This window comes from Elaeis guineensis, chromosome 15 (assembly GCF_000442705.2).
Source record: "Elaeis guineensis isolate ETL-2024a chromosome 15, EG11, whole genome shotgun sequence".
NCBI lineage: Eukaryota > Viridiplantae > Streptophyta > Magnoliopsida > Arecales > Arecaceae > Elaeis > Elaeis guineensis.
This window is the reverse complement of record NC_026007.2, coordinates 72678183-72705006: the sequence shown is the minus strand read 5'-3', so window position 1 is coordinate 72705006 and position 26824 is coordinate 72678183. Positions and strand designations below refer to the sequence as shown.

Here is a 26824-nt window from a genome sequence, read left to right as displayed (position 1 = left end):
TTTTAGAATACAAATATTTTGAGGGATGTAAATTTCAATTATCTTATATTGTCCATTGTCATTATAGAAAATGGTGGCCATGAAAGAACATCAAATCTTTCGAACATTTGGACCTTGAACAACTCTGTATTTTTATCTAAAGATGCTGGATAATGTACTTGTAATCCCTTTTTTTATAAAAAAAAGGATAATATTAGATCTTTAACTTTTCGACGGAGTTGCTTATGCATTTAGACTTTAAACAATAATATATTTTTATCTAAAGATGTACGATAATGCATTTGTAATTCTTTTTTTTCAAAAAATAAAATGAGATATTTTAGAATACAAGTGTTTTGAGGGATGTAAATTTCAATTATCTTATATTGTCCGTTGTCATTACAGAAAATGGTGATCATGGAAGAACATCAAATCTTTGGGATATTTGGTTCTTGAACAACAATACATTTTTATCTCAAGATGTAGGATAATGTGCTTGTAATCCTTTGGAAAAAAAAGGATAACATCAAATCTTTAACTTTTTGATAGAGTTGCTTATGCATTTATTTGTAATCCTCTTTTTAAAAAAAAAAATAAAATGAGATATTTTAGAATACAAATATTTTGAGGGATATAAATTCTAATTATCTTATATTGTCCATTATCATTACAGTAAATAGTGGCCACGAAAGAACATCAAATCTTTCAGACATTTGGACTTTGAACAACAATGTATTTTTATCTAAAGATACAAGATAACGTACTTATAATCTTTTATAAAAATAAGAGAAGGATAACATCCAATCTTTAACTTTTTGATGGAGTTGCTTATGCATTTAGATCTTAAACAGCAGTATAGTTTTGTCTAAAGATGTAGGATAAGGTGCTTGTAATCTTTTTTTTTTTTTACAAAAACTAAAATAAGGTATTTTAGAATACAAGTGTTTGGAGAGATGTAAATTTTAATTATCTTATGTTGTCCGTTGTCATTACAGTCATGGTGGCCACGAAAGAACATCAAATTTTTCGGGCATTTGGACCTTGAACAACAATTTATTTTTACTAAAGATGCATGATAATGTACTTGTAATCCTTAAAAAAAAACAAAGGATAACATTAAATCTTTAGCTTTTTGACAGAGTTGCTTATGCATTTAGATCTTAAACAATAGTGTATTTTTGTCTAAAGATGTAGGATAACGTGCTTGTTATCTTTTTTTTTAAAAAAAATAAAATGAGTTATTTTAGAATACAACTGTTTTAAGGGATGTAAATTCCAATTATCTTAGATTGTCCCCTGTCATAATAGAAAATGATGATCGTGAAAGAACATCAAATCTTTCGAACATTTGGATCTTGAAGAACAATTTATTTTTATCTAAAGATGTAGGATAACGTGCTTGTAATCCTTTAAAAAAAATAATAATATCAAATCTTTAACTTTTTGATAGAGTTTGCTTATGCATTTATTTATAATCCTCTTTTTTTTAAAAAAAATAAAATGAGGTATTTTAGAATGCAAGTGTTTTGAGGGATGTAAATTTCAATTATCTTATATCGTCCATTGCCATTATAGTAAATGGTGGTCAGAACAGAACATCAAATTTTTTTGAATATTTGGACTTTGAACAATTATGTATTTTTATTTAAAGATATAGAATAATGTACTTATAATCTTTTAAAAAAAAATAACATCAAATCTTTAACTTTTCGACAAAATTGCTTATGCATTTAGTTGTAATTATTTTTTTAAAAAATAAAATGAAATATTTTAAAATACCTCTTCTTCTTTGTAATTTTTTTTTTAAAAGAATAAAATGAGGTATTTTAAAATACCTCTTTTTCTTTCTCTCCTCCTACCAAAGCTCGAACCCGCAACCAATTAAACACATGCTACGTCACATGCCATCAAGGTTGCGGTGCGTTGGTGAAGAAGCCTCTAATCATTAATAATCATAATAGGTGTTATGAGGAGCGGCAGATCATTCTTTCGCGTGGGGACAATTTAGGGTCACGTGTCCAATCGAAAAGCGGTAATCGAAGCTATGGTCCACGCATGCCCACTATAGTTTTTCCGTCCAAAAAAAATCCAACGCGAAGCGCGCCGCCTGATTGATCCATATAGCAACCATATTTTTAAATATATTTAATATCTTTTATTTTATTTTTATTTAAAATTTTAAAGAATAAAAATATTTTTATTTTTTATAAAAAATTATGATATTTTTTATTTATATTATGATATCTAACATGTAAAAAATTATAATTTAATATATAAAATATTATAATTTGATGTATAATATCATAATTTTTTTAAAAAAATATTTTTGTTATTTAATATTTTTAAATAAAAAATAAAATTATAGATATTAAGTATATATTAAAAAATAATTAGATAAAAATATTTTTTTCATTGATATTTTGTATAAAATTTATAATTTAACGTAAAATATTATAGTAAAAAGTCATAATTTTTTTAGGTCGATAAACATAGCGTATTATAGGATGCTACGTAACATCATAATTTTTTTATAAAAAATATTTTTATTATTTAAAATTTTAAATAAAAAAATAATTATTATTAAATATATATTGAAAAACGATGATGAGGTGGATTATTCCGCCAAGCGATGCACTCTACGGATTTTCTACACCGCCACCGTGCGCAAAGAATCTACCTTTTCTGCCCTGTTCCTTCTCGTGTAAGAAAGGAAGAAAGAAGTTAATGGTAAAGGCACTGCTTCTGGTCTCAGAGAGAGAGAGAAGCAGCAGAATTAATCAATCTAGAAAGAATGGCGCTGCAGTGGATGATCCTGTCGTGGGTGGTTGCGGCGGAGGCGGCGGTGGCGTTGCTGGTGACCCTCCCGGCCCGAGGCTCCTAAAGTCTCGGATTGTCGCCCTCGCCTCCCTTCTCCTTCAGCCCCTCACCGGCGTCCTCCCCTTCGCCGCCTTCCAGCTCTTGGGTCCGTTGCTTCCCCACTTTCTCTCTTTTCTTTTCCCTATCCGATGAATGATATTCTCATCTCTTTCTCAGATGGGATGAGAGCTTCGTTGTGTTGGTCGATCTGATCCCTCTCTCTTTCTTTCTGTGTTTCTAGATCTACACTGGAAGAACGAGCACCGGCTGATTTGCGCCGGCGACGTCTGCACCACGGACGAGAGGATCCGATACGAGAAATCTGTAAGCCCCTCTCTCGATTCTCGATTTATTCCTCTCTTTCTTTATTTTATTTAATTAATTCTGAGATGGGATTTATGTTTGGTATGCCCTTTGGCTGTTCAAGATTTCAAATCGGGGAACTATGCAGATACCTAGATCGAGATTTATTGATAGACATTGAAAACTGGTGTCTTTATTTAGGAATTTCGGCCAATCCATACGTCGGATGTCGTCTTTGTAGGGTTGGATGGTGAATCACATCAGAACTACCCCGTCTCCAACCCTATATTGTAATTATTTCTTTCTTTGAATAGATGATCTTTCTGATTTTACCAATTGTTAACCCCAATACAGAAAAATTACTGGAAGAAATTTATATGCACGAGCGATTAAAATAATAAACAGAAATTACTTAGCGATTGAAGAAGAAACACCGCAATAATATGCTGCAAATCGTGATATACAACCAAATAACTGGCCAAATTTGTTGTTATGCTACATATCCTAAAACGTGCTACAGTATGAGTTAATACTTCAATATCTGTGCTTCGTGTCAGGCTCGCTATGGTTTTGGGCATGTAAAGAACTTAAGATACCTTGGATGTAAGCTTGAGAAGATATTTAAAAGCCCTTATTTTTGAAGATGAGGTATCTCTTTGTAAAGAATCAATAACATTAAAAAAATTGATAAACACAGAACCGTTAAGATAAGGATTTTTAATTGAATTTAAGTGTATTTGGCACACCATGTTTTTTATTGTTTTAAAGCGAAAAATCAAAATAAAATGGGGCATGCTGAAGCAACTAAGTACTAGTTGCTCAAAAAATGCACCATCTCTATATCATAGCCATCCTTATGATTTGGTTGGATAGGGAAAAGAGCTAGTTAACGGGGATGATCTTGCTTGAAAACAAAATGCGGATTTATAGTTTTAGCATGGTTGGAGTTTCTACTTAGTAGGGCAAATTGTGACTCAAATATACATGAGTAATGGTCGGTCTTTCCATTGATCACACACTTGAGCTTGTAGGTGTTGGCTTATATCTATTGTCTCCCCTCCGAATCTTGCTGTGGTCTAGGGAAAAACTTGATTTCCTGTTTCATCAGTCAATAGTAACCTTTCTATTTTTTTTTGGGCATAAGACAATCCCTTGCCTTTGGAGGGAGGGGCTAGCAGAGGTGATAGTTTTCAATTTTTGAAGTTACATAGCGTTATATTACTAATATGATGCCAATATCATGCCATGCAGATCTTCAAAGCACAAAGGAATGTTATTCTGTGTGTATTGGCATGTCTCCTTTATTGGTACTGTATCATGTCACAGTTGTCTATTCAGCATGCAAACTTTGTGTTGGTTATATCTCAAAAACAATTATTTTTTCAATTGACCGAACAGGTGTATATACCATATTTGCAAATATAATAAGGAGATAAAGGAATTGGAAGAAGTTGAGAAGCGTGTCAAAGAGCAGTAGCTTTTATAATCCAGATCAATAACTGCTAAGCTATGAAGAGGTAAGTGCATTGCTTTTTTCGGTGGTCTAGTCTATTTGGGCTTTTGTGAGCACATTGGGCTAGCTTAGGATGCTGGTGTACTGTGTGCTTTACATCAGTGCATTTACCCTAGAAAAACGAGATTCATAGGTGAGTATCATTGGATGCATAATGATTGTGATGTTGGTGACTCTGCAGGTATTTTTACTATTTACTAGTTTCATCTTTATTTTAGTTCTGTTGAACTTCTAAACACCTTAGTTCTTTTGGAATTTTTGGTGAGTGAAAACTCTTTATTTTTACCTGTAGCTAAATATTTTCTGAATGCCAAACATGTGACTGCTTATACAATTTATGTGCTTCATAAATTTTTTCCTTAATGTTAAAGATATAGTTTTCTACAGAAAGACATGTGCATCGAGAAGTTTTGTTTATGTGAACTTATTTTTCTTGCCATGTGACTGCTTGTTCGGTTTATGAACTTCATAAATTCTTTTCTGGCATGTTAATGATATAGTTCTCTAAAGAAAAACATGTGCATCGGGGACTTTTGTTTATATGAACTTCCTTTGGCCTACTTCTGATTTGAAAAGTAGACATTTTGTGCCTTTGTTTCTATAACAAATGTAATGTCTAGATGATAGTGCTAAATTTTCATGCTAAAATTGACTTGATGTGTTGCAGTATTTGTTTTTCGTTCAACATATTTGCTGGCCTTTTTTGGAGGAGGCAAAGTACTGATTCTTGTATCCTTTTCTGTTTTGTTAAGCAGGTGAAACTGGCGTTGTACTGATTTGAATGTCATTGATCAATAAACCTTGGCTGTTAAAATAATGGTGATTGTATGTGTATATATCCAGGGATGATTAGAGCTAGCAGTACGTTATACGCCCGTTTTATGGGACACCTAAATCTGAAAAGCAGATCGGACGATTTTGCCATGTGGATCTCTTTTTTTCCCCTTCTCTCATTTGAAGTAATGGTAATGTAACTCAAGGCAAGGATGTCCCTTGAGAATGTGGCTATTCTGTATTGGCCAATACCTACAGATTTGGAATTCCAATCAGCATTTACTTTTTCATTTCTTAATTTTCTGCAGGAAACAACATATATTGTGTCCTTTTCTATAACTCGAGCTAATTTCTTGAGCCTTGTTTTGCATCACTTCTACTTTCTGCTTTCCATTTTTCTAGAAAAACGCAGGCAAAAATTATGTTTGATAAAACTTTTGGATAGGACTCCTGGGTTATGGCTATGGTAAGAGCACAAGCCGCTAAAGCTTTTTACCGAGGCTTGTAACCCTGCCAAAAGAAAGAGCTAATAAACTGGAGTCTTTGTACAAGAACGAAAATATGTGAAGAGAAAGAATCCAAGCTTAAATTTTCAACCAAAACAAAAAGAAAAACTAGATAGTGTACGGACAGAAAAACTTAGTAGTAAATTAAAACATATTGAACCTTATCCAAATATATATATATATATATTATTTGAATCTCAACTCTAAATTTTAAAGGAAAACTAACGAGTCACACGTTAAGTATAGCAATTATATTAAATTATCAATTGAATTTTTATTCAACTTTATAGGATTAGAATTATTCATTTTTGTTTGGTTTAACGGAAAAAGAATAGAATAGTTTGTAGTGTGTAGTTTTTTAGAGCCTTTCTTGCTCTTTCTGTAAGGCTATAGAGAAAAAAAAAGCACAGAGTTTCCTAGCTATGGTAGTAGCACAGTGTCTTTTCCACGGAGGAAAATGAAAATAGTATTGATCTCTTTTTTTCTTCTTTCATTTTTTAAGAGTTAGCCGTCAGTGAAAACTCCCTTTAGGACTAGCACTCCTAGCTTCCCTCTCTTTAAAGTAGATTTATCAGCTCCACGGGTCACTGGAAAGAAGGTGAATGGACCATCCTTTTTTTGAACTTTGTCAATGATCGAACTTACATATATGAATTGAGTGTTCCCAAACAGTACGAGGAGAATGTGATTTTTGACCGCGTATCTGTTGAAGAATGAGCCGACGACTCATAGACAGTAGCTTGGTTAAGGGAACTCATTGGAGTTACAGTGAAAGTGAGTCTTCATAGAGCGATTGTCACTGTTTATGAATTTGAATCTGAGTGATCTATCCGTGATCAGTATGAAGTTTGGATGAAACTAAGTGGAGGTCCGAACCGACTGATGTTGAAGAATCAACGGATGAGTTGTGATTAGGGATGAAATGCCATTCGAACCTAGAGCTAGCTGGTTCTCTCCGAAATACGTTAAGGTGCAGCAGTTGATTGGACATGTAGGGGTAAAGTACTGTTTCGGTGCGGACCGTGAGAACTCTGAATACTCTTGTTCGAATCAGAGTTTGAAACCAAACTTATCCTCAGGAGGATAGATGGGGCGATTCAGGTACTGCATCAGATTGCACCCCTCGATTTTAATGAAAACAAAAATCGACGGGTTGCATTTGGCGTATTGCAGAGATGATGAGCTTTTCGAGGCTTTATTTCAAGAATGGATGAAAGGTCATCTCGACTATCTCGCCTGGTATGCTAGGATGAGAATGGACCTAACTGCCCGTGTGTGTGTGTGTGTGTATATATATATAGAAAGAGAGAGAGAGAGAGAGAGAGAAGAGAAGAGGTACAAACAAAGCGATAGACTCTAAGTAGACAATGTAAAATCCTTTCTAGTCATTTCCTAAACCATTAAATAAAGCTTTGATGTGGAAGAGGAAGTAAGAGTTTGGGAGAAGCAAAGAAAGTGGGTGCCGTGATTCTCTCCGAGGAAGACGCATGAGGACGGTTGAGGACGGTGCCAGAAGAAAATCGATTTTTACGATATTTAAAAAATATCACAGGGTACTGTTATACTTCAAAAATATCGTCAAAAAATAAACGGCTGCACGTGCTTACGTAGGTATATATTAAAAAAAAAAGAATGAATAAATTTTAAAAATATTTAAATAGTTTAGATAAATATTATATAATTATTTTTTTAACAAAGCTCTTAATATATGTACAGTATTTTGTGATATTTTTTGAATATTATAAAAAATTTTATTTTTTAGATATTACGTAAAGAATGCAAGTTCTCTCTCTTAACGCCCCGTAATCATGTTGAGACCATCTCTAGCCGAGCTGATAGCTCGTTAAATGGGTTGTTATTGCGGTGAGTGCTTCAGGTAAGCTCCAAACGAGGTCGATCCCCCAAGTCACTGAAAGTTTCTTCATTATGATGGTCGAGATCACATGCATTCTACCAGTGCTCTGCTCGGATCACAGCTTTTCCGACCTTGCAGCTGCACCACATTTTCGACGTCACACAACGTTTTCACACTTCCTGCACTCCATCCTTCCTTCTTTTCCCCCCTCATCTTCGCTTGTTGGCACCCATTTGGCATGCCTTCTCCTTAGTCATTTCACGCTTCCAGAACTCCCATCAGCATCTCCTTTAGAACTTCCTCATGGTGCAGCTCAGGTAATAATGCCTCACCTCTCCTTCCATGACTGCGCGATTATATCTGAATCCAAAATAGTAGTCGTCGAGAGTGGCTCCGGTTGACAGCTTGATGCAGTAGTTCCAGTAATCTAGGATCCTTGCATATATACGAAGTATGGTTACCATCTTCCACATAACTAGCATGCATGTTCTTGCAGCAGGTGGCATAGTATGTTATAACCATACTATAGGCTCTTGTAGCAGGTTCACCTCATATGGAAAGAAAATTAAATCCTCAGTCCCGTCGGTTAAGATGGCATTGAATGCTTTTTGGTTGTAGCCATTGTTATCTAGCCTTAATCAGAGCCATGCAAAGATGCAGATAGCCTGTTGCAGCAAATTCAGAAGCACACTGGCATAGAGAATTGTCCGTAAAACATTATCAACAAAGAGAACGTATAACCAGAAAACATAAAAAAAAAAAAAAAAAAAAAAAAAAAAAAAAAAAAAAAAAAGAAAAGAAAAAAGGGATCATCTCTCTCTATCTCTGACCAATTTTGTGGCAAGAAGTAATTTCTTGCCTTGCCTTCATGTATATGACCTACAATGATGCAAGGAGCTGAAGGTTATCCAAGATCAAAGCTCCAAATAGACAAAAAAGGCAGAAGTCTAATTTTTCACCAAATGTCAACCAGAAGATTCCATCCATGGGATCATCAGCCAACTGTTTCAAGCACCAAGGTGATAATATTACAACAACATGACAACTCATTGCAATAAAACATTTGTCCATCTTCACAAACTTCAAGAGAAAAACAATAAGAAGAAAAACTGAGCGTGTTTAAGCTTTAAATTGGTTCCACTAAGAGATCATCATACATGAAGAAAAAGGGAAGAAGCAGCCAAAAACAGAAGCAAATACAAGAAACAAAGGGAATGAACAAACCTCACTGAACTCTCCATTTCTCTCTTTCCCTTGCTCGATAACTATCTTCCATCAGCTGAGGTGAAGGAATCGGCAAAGCCTGGTGGCCTTGTGGGTATGCTGGTCTGGGTGTTGTCCAAGCTTGCGATATATGAAGATGTAGCACCATTGAAATGGCCACTGTCCTCAAAGGCCTGCCATTTCTTGAGTGCCTGAGGCAAAGTCATGTCTAGGTCGATACCATAACTGTCCTCTGAGTCAGGATCGGAGGGCTTCCACAGCTCCGCAAGTGAGGAGAGGACGTTGACGGCATGTCCCATTTCAGGCCTCTGTTGAGGCTCCCTTGCACAGCAGTGGCCAGCGAGTTCTGCAACAGTGCTGATGCTCCCGAAGTCCTCATCAAGGTCTATTGCGGGGTCAATGGCCTTTCGGAAGGTGTCCTTGTTGAGCTGCATCCTTCGGAACCATGTCACCAAGTGCACACTCTCTTCTGGCTGGCGCTCATCTAGTGCCTTCCGACCAGTGATCAGCTCCATCAATATCACCCCAAAGCTAAATACATCAGCTTTCGTGGTCACACGACCAGTCACTGTAAAGATGTTCCAATAGTTAATAAACATCTGAAGCTCAGATTTCAACTCCATAATTCCATATCTATAACAGTCCACCAACCAACGGTCAATGGAAATTGCAAAAAAGAATTAATCAAGCACTGCATATTCAATGGACATTCATATAGATAGGACTAAAGATCATCTACTCAGAGAGACCCATTTAGGGTGTCAGGAAATAAGGATAAGTTAAGAATCTATTCTTGAGAATAGCATCCCATATATTTGTTTCCTTAGACTGATTTATAAGGGTTAAATGAGAAGTATAAGCTAGCCCTGTGGTTAGAATAAAAGGAGTGCTGAATGATAATTTAGCCAATGCACGTGCAGCGTAATGTAAGATTTCAAGTTAAATATAAGTATAATCTCTACATGAAAGGTGAAATAACTGAGTAAGACATGGCATTTCTATATTGTCAGAATTCTTTTCTTCTACAATAAAAGCGAGAGCAGTAACAGTCAGATATGCCAATAATTATAATTTAGGCATTCACTCTTAACGGATGGTCTATTTCAGCATTTCCTTGTAGTAAGGAACAACCACTTTATAACTAGAATATAGGCAAGGATCAGATCACTACACATTGTGACCACAATTTCTAGTGGACAAGTAACTGGCAACCATCAATTTAGATGTAACCCTTCTGGGGGTATAATGGGATGAGTGCACGATATGGAGATGTGGGATTCTCATCCGCATGCTCCAACATTACACCCGTTATTGCAGATTGAGATGTGGCAACGTAACTATCTTTCCTAGTATACGATATGCAAGCCATTTCTTTCCCTCTTTGTGCATTCAAGGTAACCCAGCATAGACTAGTGAGACATGCCCTTCAATTAAGACTACATAGATATTTTCAGTACTAACATTGATGCTGATATATTCCATGATAGGTCCATCAAAGCACAGCATCATATATAGAAGAAGATCGATCTAGAAAGCCACAAGTTAAATAGCAAGAAACAGAGATCTAGCATAACACAAAAATCTGAAAAGATTATCAACTTGGACATGTAAGTTGTCCGTTGCTCCTCAACCTGGCAGCCTGTACATTCTTTTTGTGCGCGTTTCTTCTAACAAAAACACTAAAAACCTCACTATATATCGTGCATCGTTGATCAAATCATAAACAACTAACCTAGCATTCCTCCAAAAAAGATACCTAAATTTGTGACTCCAAAAACTTCAAGATGTATTGCATGAAATCAAATCCAAGATCTGGGTTAAAAACTCTCTCTGCTTCCCAGTGTAACTACAAACTAGATAAACAAAAATAGTCAGGCCATGGAATTGAGAATTACCTGCATATTCTGGCGCGAGATACCCGAAAGTTCCTGCAAGCTTGGTTTCAACGGAGCCACCTTTTCCATCGGCAAGCCGAACAAGTCCGAAGTCCGCAACCTTAGCCTTCATATCATCACCAAGAAGAATGTTAGAGGGTTTGAGATCCCTGTGGATGAAACTTTGATGCGCCAAACTGTGCAGATACTCCACACCCCTGGCCACATCCAAAGCAATGCTCAGCCTCTTCTTCCATTCCAAAGGCTTCAACCCTTCTTCCTTCCAGTCAAAAAGATGGCGACTTAGTGTCCCCTGGGGCATGTATTCATAGACCAAGAGTCTCTCACTTCCATCCAAGCAATAACCAAGGAGCGAGACCAGATGGCGGTGCCTGACTTTAGAAAGCACCGTGATCTCCGACTTGAATTCATTCAACCCCTTCGTCCCCATCACCCCAGCTTCCATCCTCTTCACTGCAATCTTAGTGCCATCATGGAGCTCGCCCTTGTATACCACCCCGAACCCACCCTCGCCAAGGATATTCTCCTCACCGAAATTGTTGGTGACATTCCTAAGGACTTGAACTGATATCACCATGTTTCCAGCATCAACTACATGTACATCACTCGGGCAGCTGCTTGTCTGGCTGTAGGTGTCACTTGCAGTCCTGCCATTCGAACTCGAGCCAGCAGCTGTAACTTTCGCCACATCCGGTTCCGACCCTGAGTGTTGGGGGTGTATCACCATAGTATTTGGACACTGAACTCTGCCAAAAGCTTGCTTCTTTTTCTTGTAATAACAAAAACCGAGCAGTCCAAGAATATTGATACCCAATACTGCAGCAACCATTGATCCGACAATGATGCCCAATGGAACAGACGAAGAAGACTTACCACTGCTGCTGCTCTGGCTCACATCGTCTGACTTTGAATCGCCATTGGTAGTAGTAGCATTACCCGGAGCCGGAGCAGTACTAGCATTCTTCCCAATACTTGGGTTCCCGGCTGTGTTCACCAAAACATCCTTGCTAAAGGTTGGAACTTGACCCCAGAGAAAGTTGTTCGACACGTCCAATGCCTTCAAAGATGGCAACTTGGCAAGCGTCGATGGAATCCTACCGGTGAGGTTGTTGTTAGACAGCAGGAGCTTCTGCAACGAAGTGATCGAGCCAAAGTCCGGCGAGATGGTCCCATTCAGTCCCATCTTCTGAAAGTTCATAACCGTAATGTTGCCAGCGCTGTCGCAGCTGATCCCCACCCACCTGCCGTCGCACGGGTCGTTCCCCCTCCAATCCTCAGCGAATCTATCAGGATAGCCGAAAGATTTCGCAATGGAGAGCAAGACATTGACTCTGGGATCGCAGTCCCCTGCTTTTGTGAGGCAAAGGCGTTCACTTTCCGGGTCGAGGTCCAGCGTCTTCACCGAATCCGGGAAGGCCGGCACCGGCCCCTGGAGGAGATTGTTGGTGAGGGTGACTCGTTTCAAGGACTTGAGAGAGGTGAGCGAGGCCGGGAGGGGACCGGTGAGGCGGTTGTCCCGGAGCTGGAGGTCGGCGAGGTGTTGGAGGCCGGAGAAGTCCGGGATCGGGCCGGTGAAGTCGTTGGACTGAAGCCAGAGCTCTTCGAGGCCGGTCATGTTGGCGACGAAGGCGATGCCGCCGGAGAGGCGGGTGCTGCCAAGCTGGTTGTTGAGCCAGAGGGAGCGGAGCGGTGCGGCGGCGAAGGCGGCAGGGACGGCGCCGGTGAGGAGGTTGAAGGCGAGGGCGAGGTGGTCGAGGGAGGCGAAGGCGGTGGCGAGGAACTCCGGGAGCTCGCCAGAGACATTGGCGGAGTTGGCGGAGAAGTTGACGAGAGAGGTGGCGTCCTTGAGGTTGGCCGGGATGGACCACGGGTCGAAGGGGTTGTCGTCGAGGTAGACGGACTGGAGGGAGGAGAGGCCGGCGAAGAACTCCGGCGGGGGGGCCCCGGAGAAGCGGTTGCCGTGGAGGAGGAGGGCCCGGAGGGAGGAGAGCCCGGCGAGGGAGGGGAGGGTGCCGAAGAGCTGGTTGTTGTGGAGCTCCAGCCGGAGGAGAGCAGTGAGGTTCCGGACCTCCACCGGTAAGGATCCGACGAGGCTCCGGTTGCCGATCTGGATGGCGGTGACCCGGGCGTAGGTGCATGTGACCCCGGTCCAGGTGCAGGGGTCGGCCGGGCCGGTCCAGTCCAAGGCCCGATCCGCCCCCAGGCCCTTCGCCAGGGCCCGCATTGCCGCCGCGTCGCCCGCGTCGGTCTCTGCCGGCCCCGGGTGGACGTTACCGGCGACGAGGAAGGTCAGTAGAACCAGTAGAAGAAGGCTGCGAAAGTGGCGGCGAGAGGAAGCCATGGCGGTGACGGGATTCCGGCGAGGAAGGTCAGGGAAGGAGCATTTCGGGAGGAGTTAAAAAGAGGAAGGAGAGTAGGAGGGGGTTTAGAGAGAGAAGAGTTCAGAGCTTCACGATGAGGGAGCACATGGGGGTTGGGGCCTGGAGCCAGCTTGTTGGATCCTTTTGCTGCTAGTTTCCTGGGAGCGGATGGAGGCTTGTGTTAGTTCCCAGAATGCCCCGCCCGCTTTACTGGTGTCTTGCAACAAAACCCTTCGGAAAATTAGAGTGGGACCGCTTTTTTAATGTCTGCTTTTCAATAAACTTGGCAGATAAAATCAAGTTGGATAACTGCTGTCCGTTTGGATAATTGATGGCGACTGATGTATGATTGCTTCCAAAGTCACAGAAAATTATTGGTTGGATCGGCTCCAGTCCACAGACTTAAATCAGCTTAAGCACAAGCCAACATGCATAAAGACGGACGAGAAAAAAAATGGAAGAAGAAAAATGTAATACATATGTATTAATTCCCGATTGGAATAGTCCACCAACTTAGTAGTACATGTGATCCAACTAACATCAAAATCATTCTCTCCATAGGACAAGTGAAGCTTGAAAGTTACTTGCTTCTACTTATATCTTCCGCTATTTCTATCTACTTTCCAAGGCCAACCTCATGTTTCTAAAATCATATCTTATATCTTCCTAATCCAAAGATCTAAAATAACGAACATTGTAAATTTTGGGCATGTATAAAATGGCTGAAATATAAATTACAATGGTTGTTGAGGGGGATTTGAGTGTTCGGAAAGGATGTAGAATAGAAAAGCTGGTAGGGTGATGGAAAGTGGGACATTTGACCTGGAAGAATCCTAAGACTTCATGATTTTGAAACGAGGGCAGATTGGTAAATGAAAAAATTGTCTAAAGTTCGGACAAGTGCTACGAGTTGGTTGGTTGCGTGACCACGTGGACTTAAAGCTGCTGCCTGCCAACCGCAGTCCCCCTCACCAGTTGGGTCGGACAAAAGAGTTGATTTGGTGTTGGGTTCCAATACCGAATACTACTTATCTAAATGCTGTAACAGTTTGATGCTTGCTTCATCACCATCGATCATGTAGCATTAAGGACCCGGATCTTTAAAATTTCTCCTCTATGAATATCAAAGCAAATAAAAAAAAAACAAAATCAGTTGAAACCGCGTGCATGCACCGAGCACATGAAGTGAAAGAGGAGGATCCTCTCTTCTTCAAATCTAACAAAAAAAAAAAAAAAAAAAAAGTCTTAAGGCCAATCATATTCGACGAAAGCCTTGGAACTCTCGTATATAAATTCTCAACCTCTTTTCTTCAGATATCGTTCAATTTTTTCATTAAATTGCCGGTAATATCAAAGGTTTAGAGAATTCTTTCTATCGTACATTTTCGACAAAGTTACCGTTGACTTATTGTGAGAGTTGAAATGCTGACCCTTCTAATCTTTTTTTTTTTATTCTCTTTTTGAACTCTAGAAAGCTTTTGATAGCTGGATTGTACCACTGGCCATTCGAATTTCTCAGAGGATCCATCCTCTTTTTTTTTTTGTTTTTTTTTTTTCTTTCCATCGAAGTAGCCGCTATCACCGACATGCTCTGACTGCTAAAAATTGAGGCCATCGAGGGCCCCAATCATCATGGAATGTCACTGGGAGGATTGGCCATAGGAGGTGGGTCGGCTTAAGACCCCCTTTCCCTGTTTCAACAGAGAAGAAAGAAAATAAGAAAAAAAAAAAAAAAAAAAAAAAAGAATTTGCTCTCTTCCCTCTATCCTTTCTCTAACGAGTTTCTCTCTCTATGAGTTTCTCTCTACTTTTTCGATCTAAAATTTTCTCTTTCTTGATTGTTACCCTCCTTCTTCATGGATTTCTCTCTTTAAAAATTTTAGGGAGACTAGTAGAGGGTCAAGATATTTAGGTACGCTCAGATTGATCTATTGCGAGGAGTATTGGACATATAGTGTTAGGATCATTTACCATGATATCCATAATTATTTATGATTTTTATATTTGATTTTGATTATATACAAATTTAATTATCTGTACAAGGTGTTGAGCAAAAACACTTAGATTTTGAGTTTGTAGATTGAAGGGTTGATTAACAGTTATATTTGGATCTGAGACCAATAGAGATAAGAATCTCCTTATATAATTCTCTATAAGGATATGTACATAAGAAAAAGATACAATTTGGTATCTATGTAACAATTTTTATTTTGGAGTTTACATATACGTATATATTTTGGATCACTTGTATGCATGTTTTTGTATCCTACACGATGATTTTGATTTTATTTGGATATATGATTATTTATTATATATGTATCAAATATTGACTATTTGACTGTTGGACATATGAGATTTACTATTTAAAATTAAACAAGAAATATAATATAAATTATTAAAAGAACTGTTGTATATGTAAGAGAATTTGGACTAGCCATGATGTGATTGCCGGTCATAGGCAGAATCGTAATATATTAGATTGTTGGTCATGAGTCGAATCATGACACACTGGTTTGCCACCACAGATCAAAGCATAGATATCTTAGTTTGCTATCGGGGATCGACATGCAAATAATTTGGTTTGCCATCGTAGGCCAAAGCACGGATATTCTGGTTTGCTACCACGGGCTGAAGTGTGGTTATTTTAGATTGCCACTATAAGCTAAAGCAAGGTTTATGGTTTGCTAGTCATAGGTTGAAGCATAATCATGATTAGTCTAAGCTAAAAGATGATGATTGATTGGAAAAAGATTAATGAAATATAAATGATAAATCATATGAAGAAATATGTGATATTTATGATGGATTTAAGGTAATATATGATTCGTGATATATATATTTATGTAACTGTTGAATTATAATGCATGCTTGATATAAGATTTTATGATTTATGATTTATTTTTGATACTTGCCCATTCATTATTTTTTTAATTTTATTATTATATTAATATATTTGTGATAGGATTCTTATTGGATTGTAAAGCTCATAATATTTTTTTTTTTTAGAATTACAAAATACTTGTACTTGGCTAAAGTTGAAATTTCGATTTGAAAAGATTGATTAGATAGAGTATTATTAATAACAGTTGAATAAATAAATTTTATAATTTATATAAGATTGATATTTATTATGAATTGAGACCAATAATGTTTATAGGACCTTGAGGTTGTAATAGATTTTAAGGCCTTGTACATTCTTTAGGATCTTGTTCTAAAAAATATGTGGCCATCATGTATCCGATTTAGATGTTGGATTTGGGACGTGACATAGTATGACAACGTTCTTCTACTATCTAAGCATGAAATAAAAAATATTATATTTTAAATATTTATTTTTTAAGGATCTAGATCACCTTACATTTGAAGTAACTCTTTGAAAGTTACATCTTTTCTCAAATTATATGATGGAGATTTTATAATAATTTAAGTTTTTGAATGTGGACTACCCTCTCTAACTATTTGTGTAGCAAAAATCAACCATTTGGACACCGCTTGCCATGCATAAGTGATTGAAAATATATTATTTTATGCTATTTAAATTATCTAATATTTAACTATTTGATGTATAGACTAAGATTCTCCGGATGTTATAATTTTTGGTGTACAAACAGTTTATAATTAGTAGAGTATATTTAATGGCTCAAATCATCGACATGAGATTTTTTTTTTTTTTTTTTGTTAAAGTAACATATTCTATAAAAGTCAGGATGTGACTTGGTTCCAATTTTATTTTTAATGGTAATAGCTCTAATTTAAACGTCGAGCATTAATCTTATAAAACCCAAACTATATAAGTATAAATAGAATAATTTTCCATTTGCTGCAGAACTTTAAATTTATCAAATCAAATTTTTAAAGCATGATATAGAGCATATGATTGCTATAGGATCAACAACTACTTAGTGACCCTTGCACCATTTGACTATTTTCCATGAAATCTTGAAATCAGAGTTAGGATTTGCAGCAATTTTTGGATGGAACATCTCCTCAATCATAGGCATATCAAATATAGTTTAGCACAAAATATAAACTAATTTAGAAAACTAAGAAAAATAAATATATTAAAAAATGTGAATTGCCTGGCGTTAACCAAATAAAGTTAGTCATATTTGAAAACTCAAGGCACTGGTTGGATTCTCTCAAGGGTTTTGTTAGACCGTGATGACTCATTTAACTAGCTAGACAAGTGCGAAGAATGATGCGTTACCTTTACTTGGTCGACACCCCAAAAATAGCTTTATTTCTTAGGAGAAGTGAGGTAGATTTAACCGTGGAAGCTCTGTTCGCTCTCTCTCTCTCTCTTTACTTTTGTTACTTTTTTCCACACCTTTGTCCCACTAATGCTTGAATTCTACCAAACAACAAAATATTCTAGCACATTGTTATTTAATTAAGGAATTGGCTAGAAATGGTTAAAGATATCTATCCTTGATTAGCTATTAGGTAACCAAACAGGCCAAGGAGATTAAGTTAAACCACTGATTTTTAAGGATTAAAAAAAAAAAGGGTTACACCACTGATTTTGTCCTAGTTAACAAACTTGTTCTGTAATTTGGATCCGTGAGCTTGGAGGCCTCATCAAGTCCACTGCATATTGGTGGCCAGGATTGGGGCACAGCCTCAGGTCCAGGTCACACATTTATATCTAAAGCAATTTGAGACTTTGAGTGCATCCTTGTGAAAATTTGCTCACTTTTAGCCGAAACCCCTTCATGTCAGCAATAGTCCACACACCAAATCCTCATTCCAGGACATGGGGAAGCAAGGATCCACCTCAGACATGGATGAAGCCTTTTCATTTGTGACAGTCCATTCTAACACTGTACCAGCTAATCATTCTCATCTTTTAAATATCATATTACTTGGGTATTATCTTTGTATGCTTTCCTTTTCAAACAGTGGCTGTTGATACCTTGCTTAGGTTCTAACCTCTCCAACTATGATAAAGGACTCAATATACCAAACCCAATTCACAAAGTCTCTTAGCCATTGCAGCAGATTCCCCATCTCTTTTTAGCTGTACATTAGGAGAGGGACAAGTCCTTATATGAAACCAACCAGGTCCAATATGAGACCTCCTTAACTTACCCATCTTCTTCTGAGCACCATGGCCATCACCGCGAGGCCTGGATTCCTCACTGTAGCCTCTCGTGCAGGAATAGTAGCCCACGTTCTTGCCTTGACTGCAGCCATTCTTGTGCTCGTATGGGTGCTCCACTTCGGAGGTGGTGCCCGCCTGCATTCAGAGAACAAAGAGCTCATCTTCAATGTACATGGTTTCCTCCTAATAACTCTCTAGTCTCCATAACTGAATGTGTTATTCAGCATCCATATGGACAAAGTTTAGTTTGCTAACAAATAGTATTGAGTTAAAATGACCACTGCACGGATGGAAAACAATTGGCTGATTGCGTGGCTCATGCAACTTTCAATGTTTTCATGCATCCAAGCTATGGTGATTAGAAGTTCTAGCAGGCTGTGATGGTGCCTCTGTCTCACCTCTTGTTGATTCTGTTATAATTGTTCTCTTATTATGTTATAGCTTAATTATTTCAAACACAATTGTCCTCATTTACCACCATTTTCCTAAATTAAGAGAAACAAACTTCTAACTCTAGCAGGCATCTTTAAGATGTATAGAATTTGACAATTGTGTGTTTTTGGTGCCTAATGTAGGTGCATCCACTTGTGATGACTTTGGGTTTCATACTTGTTATTGGAGAAGGTATGACAGTGTGAATCAAATCACAAGCTATCTTGTTGTATAATTAACTCATTCAATGAAATTTTAGTGTAAGTGTCTTATTGATGTGGCAACTATTTTGTTATATAAAAGGATTCAATAATGGCATTGTATGGGTTGGTGCTAAGCAGGTATTATGGCTTACAAGACGGTTCCAGCGTTGAAGAAAGTGCAAAAATGCGTGCATATGTCGCTTCATCTAGTGGCTCTTACTCTTGGGATCTTTGGGGTCTATGTTGCCTTCAAATATCACAGGGAGAGCCTGATACCTGACATGTATAGCTTGCACTCATGGTTGGGAATGTGTACCATCTGCCTATTCGGTTTGCAGGTTTGTCCCTCACATTTTAAAACAAACATCCTCACAGTCACAAGCGTTTCAATAGCATATCAGACCAATATTAATATAGGCCTATATAGGTGAAAATTTATGAGTTATCAAGTTAGGTATTACTAGGTAGTAGACTAATAGGATAAGTGTTGAAGGCATGTGCAAACTTGCGTCATCTTGTCTTCCCTGCCTGCACCTTGTTTAGAGACAAGTTAGATGAACAAGTAATCCAAAAAGATGGCCAAATTCGATATGGACTACTTTAGTCATAATAATAGGCTCGACAGAGTTTAGGAGCAAGATCTGCTATATTGGAAAGCCAAATTATAAGCACAATTTTTGGAGGTCATAACTTGATTATATGATATTTAATTGAGATATTTTTTTAAAAAAAAAGTTAGGTAGCCTTTTGAAATCCATGATTTTGTCATCCTTTGAAGGGTGTAGTGTAGCTAGAAATCATGCTTAAATTTCATCGTTCGAGTCTCGAAATAGGCCAATAAAATCATTTTTTTTTGGGGGGGGGAGAGATTTTGATCGGATGTATCTCCCATCTGTGAAGAGTTAAGCAAGTGATTGAAAATAAAGTTGATGCAGAAATTGAAATCTTTCTTTTATAGGATTTCAATTTTTTATATTTATTTCTATTAGTTATTTTTTTTAAAAAAAAGATAATCCTATTTGATCTATAAGAGGAATCTGACTCGAATTATGTAAGAGCAAACCATGCTATTATAAATAGAAGCTATATATATTAATTTTGAAATCATTAATAAAAGAAAAAGGATATATCCTACTTTTGCCATCTTTCTATTTTTTTTAAACTTTTTGAGAGATTTAAGTTGTGCGGATTGAAAGAATTTTTTTTCTTCCTGATCAGACCAACAAGAAAACAAGTAATTCACTATTAAATAATCTTCAAGATCTTATTTGCTTGCAAAATGAGGGAGGTTTGAATAATTGAGTCGAATCGTCGGCAATCACTTTAAACCAAAAGGAGGCTATTTGCACTTATTCAGAATGACTTGGCTTGGAATGATTGAGTTGAACCATTCCTAGCCTACTTTAAGAAGATTTTTGGCATGCCAAAGGTCAATCTACATTGTAAGCCCAACAACTATAGGACAGACCAGCTCTCGTGCTTGGAGGACTATAGTTGCACCATATGCTATTAGGTCAAGCTACAGAGATTTTGAAGCCCAGGCCTGAAAGCTGTAGGTTGACTTGCGGCTGGTTCGACCATAAGGTGAGCTACAGCTTGACGCCCCTGTTAAACCCTGGCTAAGTTCTTACTTGCATTCCTCGCTCTGTCTCCGGATTCTCTAGTTCATCTTAGAGTTAGACCACACCTTCTCTTGCCTCACCGAGCCTCTACCCTATCTCTCTCGCGCCTCTTCCTCCAAATCAATCATGGCCATGATGACAAGCATGCCATGGCATCATCCCCTCTTCCTCCCTCCCAAGCCTCAGCCCTTGCTGGAATTGGTGCTTCCTTTGTAGTAACCTCAATGACGATGAGTTTTCCACAGCCTACCATCAACTCCCTCATCGCCGGCAACGAGTTCAGCCACCTCTATGACCTTCGCTCTAGCCTTGAAAGACAGTTGGATCTTTGTCTTCAGCAAATGCCCCCCACAAGAATCCATTCTTTGCAGCTCAATACTTGCTACTACCACTGTAATCTTTCTCCCTTCATATCTTTCCACCTCCATTCCTTCCTTTCATCCTCCTCTCCCTTCCCCTCTCCACCGCTTCCTCTCATCTTACCATCCAAACGTGGAAGATTGAGCTCTTATAGCTCAACTTCTTGCAACTTAAAGTTGCCTTGCAACTTGAAACTACAGTGCAAGTCCAACTACATGACTCCATGTAACCCCTAAACTAGAGTAGGCTACTTCAACTTATTTAGAATGAATAAATTTGGAACAATGATGCTGAAGGATCCCTAATATACTTTAAACTGAGAGGAAGCTACTTCCACTTTCAAGGTAGAATAACTCACTCTGGTTTAAAAGGAAAAATATGGTGCTTCGAACTTTTTGAAGTACCAAATATCTTCTCCCTGTTCATCAGAAAAACAAAGGGTGGCATTTAGAAGGGTGTTTGACAAGAATAGTTAAGATAAGCGAGTTAACGACACCCTATATTATCTTAGCCAGTTAGCCCAACACAAGCATCTAACCATGGCAAAAGCATGATGGCACCATCCTTAGCTCAATAAAATAGCAGTTTTATATATTTCAACACTAAAATTGCTAGAGATTTTTTAACAATCAAAGCTAAAAGATGCTTTGTTTCGCAGCTATTGTAGCGAATACTGGCATCGCATTGCTACCTAAGCATCACCTAAGCCTCATTCACAGGATTTTTACCCAAAGCAAATCAATTTTCCAAACTAAACAACTCATGTCATTGTATATAAACTCTAGAGAAAGTATACTCCCTTTGATTTTTTGCATAATGTTTGTGAGAAAGCATTAACTTTGATCTCTCAACTACTTTACTACAACTTCTATTTTGCCAGTGGTTGTTTGGATTTTTTTGTTTTTGGTACCCAAAAGCATCATTACCTACAAGGGCGAGGGCAGTCCCGGTTCATGCTTCTGCTGGTCTGACTATCTTCTTCATGACAATTTGCACGGCAGAGACCGGGTTTGTGGAGAAGGGAGCCGAGCCAGGACCTGAGACCCGTTTGATTAACTTCACCGGACTCATACTTTTCTTATTTGGTTTGTCTGTGAGCATCTCCCGTTGTCCTCCCCAAGGTGATTAGTTTGTAGGTCAAAATGTTCCTGATATATATACACAATATTCAATGCATGTACTTTTGGGCTTCCTTACCTTTTGTGGGTTTCTTCCCTTGTTTATGCCTGAGAGGAATGTTGTGCATTGCTATCAAGATGGATTAATTCTAGACCTCAGGTTACTACCCTAATATGAGTTGCTAAAGATGCATTCATGACTCTTGTACAACTATGAGCTTTTCCAATCATGTTATCATGCCTCTAATTTGCTCAGAAAAATTAAGGGTGATTTGAAGGCCAATTTTAATTTGGTTGGTGAGGAAACAGGGCATTCAAGGTCTTGGTGAGAGCAACCAGCCGACCATTGGGTCTCTGCTATGTTAAAAAGATCGACCTCAGTGATCGGTGATCGTGGAATGTGTTTATAGATGCATTTGATATGAGAAATATTAATTTCCATATTCCTCGATCTTTAAATCCTCAAACCATATAAAAGTACTTTAATTTTTCTTTTTCAAGTCTAAAAATAATCATAATCAGATTATTTCTGTTGCGGCCAATCACCTCGTCGCCGATCGTCGGGGAGCGCGCACCTGCAAAAGAAGTCCGCACTGACCGGAGGCGGCTCCGACGGAGACCCTCCGACGGTCAAGTCAGAGAGGTGACTGGGCAACAATGAAATGTAGACGGAGAGCTCTGAGAGGGAGAGGAGAGAGAGAGAGAGGAGCGAGCCTGCATTTTCGGAAGGGACGGAGCGGATCGATCCCTTGCACTGTTGCCTTCCCCGGTTTATATAGTGGAGCACGGTATATGGCGCCGTCATTAATGGCGCGGACAAGTGAGGAACTGTCAACTCACTGTGGACTGTCAGAGTCGCCGTGAAAATGTCATGTCGCCGTGTGGCTGTCCTAATCACCAGGGTTGACAATGCCCTCGGCGGGACAATGCCCCTAGGTAACCGCGCCGCATGTCCGTGTCAGAGCTGACAAGATCTGGCGGCTGTACGGCGATCGGAGGAGGCGGCCGACCCTAGGTCGGTGGCCAGCAGAGTGGCGTCGGGTTCCTCCGTCGGTCGGCGAGTTTCATGTGAGTCGGCCATCAGACCTCTGGGTTCAGTCGGTCGGGATGGATACGCCCGACATATCTCCAGTCGGCGATGGGCCGTTGAATGGCCGGTTGTTAGCCGCTGATGGCATCCATCAGTCGGTCGCCCCGACCGACGATCGGTCGGTCTATCGGCCAGTCGGAGTCGTCCGTCGGAGTCGGTCGGGCCGCGCAGTCGGTCGGGCTGCCAGTCGGTCGGGCCCCTCGACAATCGGTCGGGCCGCCAGTTGGTCGGTCGGGCCGCCAGTCGGTCGGGCCCTTCGACAGTCGATCGGTCGGTCGGTGGGTATCCCCCAACAGTTGCCCCCCTCCACTCCTAAGTCGGGTGGTGAGCTGGCCGATGCTTTCATCGGGTAGCGATTCTGGACGACTGGGAGTGGATTTGTCGCATGCGTGGATCCGACCGTACCGCCGGCTGATCCGATGTCAGACGCCTCATAAATGCCAAGTGATCCGGACCTCTAGTCAGTGTCAGAAGTCACGTCGGCGTCAGGTGTCAGACGCCACGTCTTGTCGTCGTCAGACGTTACGTCGGTGTCAAAAGATCGGGCGTCGGACGATACGGCGTCGGACGTTACGTCGGTGTCAGAAGATCGGGCGCCGGGCGATACGGCGTCAGACGATCGGATATTCGGCGCCGATCGCGGGAGAGTGGGGCGCTGTCAGGCGTCCCTTCGGGAACGCGAATCGGCGCGGCGCATTAATGCGGAGCCGCGCTCCGCGTGCCGCGTGTCGAGGTAGTTGGCCGGCGCTCCCTCCGGCATTTAATGTGGGCGGTGCGACCGTCCCGGGACGGGGCGCGCCGAATCCTCCGCCAACCGGCGGGCGCCACGCGTCGCGCATCTGCAGGTCTTTGGTCGGCGCGGAAGCATCTCGACCGTCGGTCGGCCCCTATATATATAGGACCTCCCGGACCCCTGACCCACACTTGCCGTTTTGCTGGGGAAACTCTGTCCGGGGCGATTTCTCAGTCGTCGCGGGCAGAGCTCTCTCGCTTCCGGAGGGATCCATCTGGTTCGTGGTCCCTCTTCTCCTTCTTCTTCCTTCTCTTCTCTTCCTTCTTCTTTCGGTTCCGGCACAATGACCAGGAATCCGACCCAGGGAGCTCGGTCGTGGGAACCCGACCCGACGACTCCCGATCGGCTCCGGAAGATGAGGCCTCCTCGCTTTCGGGGCCGAACGTCGATCGGCTTCGGAAGCACTATCGCATCCCGGAGCAGTTTCGGCTCTCCGCTCCAGGGGCCGGCGGTCGGGTCAACAACCCTCCGCCTGGCGACCTGGCGCTATACGTTGAAGACCTTCGCGCGGGTCTTCGGCTTCCGATTCTGGAGTTCGTCCGGAATCTACTAGATTATTACGGACTCTGTCCGGCGCAACTGGCACCGAACTCTGTTCGTTTAATCATTTCCTTCGCGCTGTTGTGTCAGCTCTTGCCGACCAACCCCCGCGTTTCACTCTTTCGGGCATTCTTTGTGCTCCGACCCCACCCTAAAGCCCGAGGGTGGTGGCTCTTCACCCCCCGGAAGGGTCTTGCCTTCATCACCGGTCTTCCATCGTCCATTCATGGATGGAAGAACCAATTCTTTTTTGTTTCCTCCTCCTCTCCCTGGGGCTTTCCTTCTCGCTGGGGTGTGCCCCGAACCGAGGCCAACGACAACAGTCGGGTGGAGGCGGACGACCGGGAGGACTTCCACCGACTGAAAGATATGTCGGTCCCGAAGCAGAGGGAGCTTGTTACCCGAACAAGCTCTCTATGATGCCGGCTTGAGTCTGGTCCCCCGAATAGGTATCGCCCGATCCCCCGGCTTTTCTTTTTGTTCGGCTCTTGGTCCGGCTTTTAACATTTTTGTCGGTATTGCAGGGACACCACCAAGGATGAGGCCGACGGACGCCGAGATTCGGCAGTTTGCGACGAGGAAGAGGCCAGCGTCGGGGGCCGGCCCTTCACGCCCTCCAAAGAAACCAGCTCCAGCTCCGCCGACCGTCGAGGCGTCGGCGACCGACCAGTCGGAGCCGGTCATAGCCCTCGCGGCTCCGACGGTCCAAGTAGAGGAGAGGCCGACTGAGGAGGCGGCCGAGGGAACATCGGCGGCTTCGCCGGTGCGGGTGGAGCCGGATGACGTTCGGGAAACCGAACATCGTCCGGCGGCATCCGTTGGCGCAACGGGGGGCGCCGGGTCGAACTCCAGCATCCCGTCGCTGCCGGTCCCTCGGTCGGGGCAGCTGATCGGGGGAAAGCCCCGATGGAGCCCGCGGAGGAGGATAGGTCGGGGAGCCGCTCAATGCCTCCCAGCGCATACTACCCCGAGGGTGCGTCGGCGTTGGCCGACCACAATCTTGCGAGGAGGTTGTGCCAAGGGATCCTCCTCCCAGCCGACGTAGAGTCGCTGCGATCTCGGCAGGTGACCGAGATGCTGTCGCGGTTCTACCCGACGATGGTTGAGGTAAGCTTTGCATCACTTCTCCTTTAACTTAGAAATTTTCCTTGTTATGCGATTCTGACGAGATTTTTTCCATCGGCAGCTGATCTTCATGATGTCCGAACTGGAAGCCGGGTACCGAAGGTTCGGCAACGTTCGGGCAGCCTTCAAGGAGAAGTCGGCGGCGGCCGAGGCTGAGAGGGCAATGTTGGCCGACCAACTTCAGCAATCGGCCGATCGGGAGGCCAAGTTAGTCGACGAGGTCTCCCGGCTCGGGTCCGATCTCCGGTCGGCCAAGAAGGAGGCCAAGCACAAAGGTCGGGCCGTGCGTCGCCTTCGACGCGAACGGGATGGTGCCATCGCTGAACTCCAAGGGGAACGCGAGCAACTTCGGGCCAGCCTGGAGAAGCTCGCCGAAGCCGAAGAGGAGCTGTCGATCGCTCAGATCGATGCTGAAATGGCGAGGGTCGAAGCGGAGTCGGCGAGGAGGAGCTCGCCCGTGCTGAGGACGAGGCAAGGTCGGCGAGGGAGTCGGTCGATCGGGCGGTGGAGGACTTCCGGTCGTCCGACCAATACCGGGAGGAGATGCTCGAATCGGGCTTCGCCTCATACCGGGTCGGGTTCGAAGACGATCGGGACGCCGTCCATGCTTTGTACCCGGAGTTGGACGTCAGCCGCATCATCCCACCGTTAGCCGAGGAGGAAGGAGCCGAAGGAGAAGGAACTGAGGAGATGGCCGACCAGCCGTCGGGAGGCATCATCGTGGCGGAGGAAGCCGTCCCGGAGCAGGTGCCGACCGAAGTCCCCTTGCCAACTGAAGCCCATCCTTCGGCCGCCGATCCAGCGCCACTCATGGCCGAGACGCCGATCATCCCCGATCCTCCGTCGGTCGAAGAGATCGACTAGGACGGATGATCGGGCCCTGCCGACTACCTTTACTTTTTGTTTTCTGAAAATACATGTAATCGGGCTTCGACCCGACTTTGTAATTTCTTTTCATCAATGAATGAAACTTCTTTCTTTCTCATTTGTTTGCAATGCCGATCATTGCTGCAATGTTGATCGTTAGTCGCTAACTTAAGTAAGTCGCTAACTCACGTAAGTCGGTAGGACTTCGATAACTTGTGCAGCCCCGAAGGTAGAGTGATCCCGACTTTAGGTCGGCTTCTGATAGTCGAAGTCGTCAGTCGGGCGCATCTTTGAGTCAGGAGCCGATC

At 41.6% G+C, this 26824-nt stretch overlaps 2 protein-coding genes and 1 non-coding gene across 3 annotated transcripts; 2 read left to right on the top strand and 1 right to left on the bottom strand.

The window, feature by feature from the left end:
* Positions 1–2613: 2613 nt before the first annotated feature.
* Positions 2614–5723, top strand: LOC105058688 (uncharacterized). Its single transcript, XR_012137210.1, has 5 exons — positions 2614–2941; positions 3077–3159; positions 4390–4445; positions 4537–4655; positions 5407–5723. It is a non-coding gene; the product is annotated as an uncharacterized protein (transcript).
* Positions 5724–8885: 3162 nt separating this feature from the next.
* LOC105058687 (receptor protein kinase TMK1) lies at positions 8886–13420 on the bottom strand. Its single transcript, XM_010941696.4, has 2 exons — positions 10906–13420; positions 8886–9578 (listed from the first exon to the last, which is right to left on the bottom strand). The coding sequence occupies exons 1-2, from the start codon at positions 13244–13246 to the stop codon at positions 9052–9054; spliced, it is 2868 nt and encodes a 955-aa protein (XP_010939998.1). The 5' UTR covers positions 13247–13420; the 3' UTR covers positions 8886–9051.
* Positions 13421–18332: 4912 nt separating this feature from the next.
* LOC105058686 (probable ascorbate-specific transmembrane electron transporter 1) lies at positions 18333–22140 on the top strand. The gene is made up of 4 exons (XM_010941695.4): positions 18333–18534; positions 18942–18990; positions 19140–19339; positions 21864–22140. The coding sequence occupies exons 1-4, from the start codon at positions 18373–18375 to the stop codon at positions 22110–22112; spliced, it is 660 nt and encodes a 219-aa protein (XP_010939997.2). The 5' UTR covers positions 18333–18372; the 3' UTR covers positions 22113–22140.
* Positions 22141–26824: the final 4684 nt, after the last annotated feature.

Bases quoted from the DNA above. Each gene is read 5' to 3' on its own strand.
- LOC105058687 (XM_010941696.4), bottom strand. From the start codon at position 13,246: ATGGCTTCCTCTCGCCGCCACTTTCGCAGCCTTCTTCTACTGGTTCTA. The intron at 9,579-10,905 runs GTAATTCTCAAT...ACATCTTTACAG, and splicing joins TCTCGCGCCAGAATATGCAG to TGACTGGTCGTGTGACCACG.
- LOC105058686 (XM_010941695.4), top strand. From the start codon at position 18,373: ATGGCCATCACCGCGAGGCCTGGATTCCTCACTGTAGCCTCTCGTGCA. The intron at 18,535-18,941 runs GTACATGGTTTC...TGCCTAATGTAG, and splicing joins ACAAAGAGCTCATCTTCAAT to GTGCATCCACTTGTGATGAC. The intron at 18,991-19,139 runs GTATGACAGTGT...GGTGCTAAGCAG, and splicing joins CATACTTGTTATTGGAGAAG to GTATTATGGCTTACAAGACG.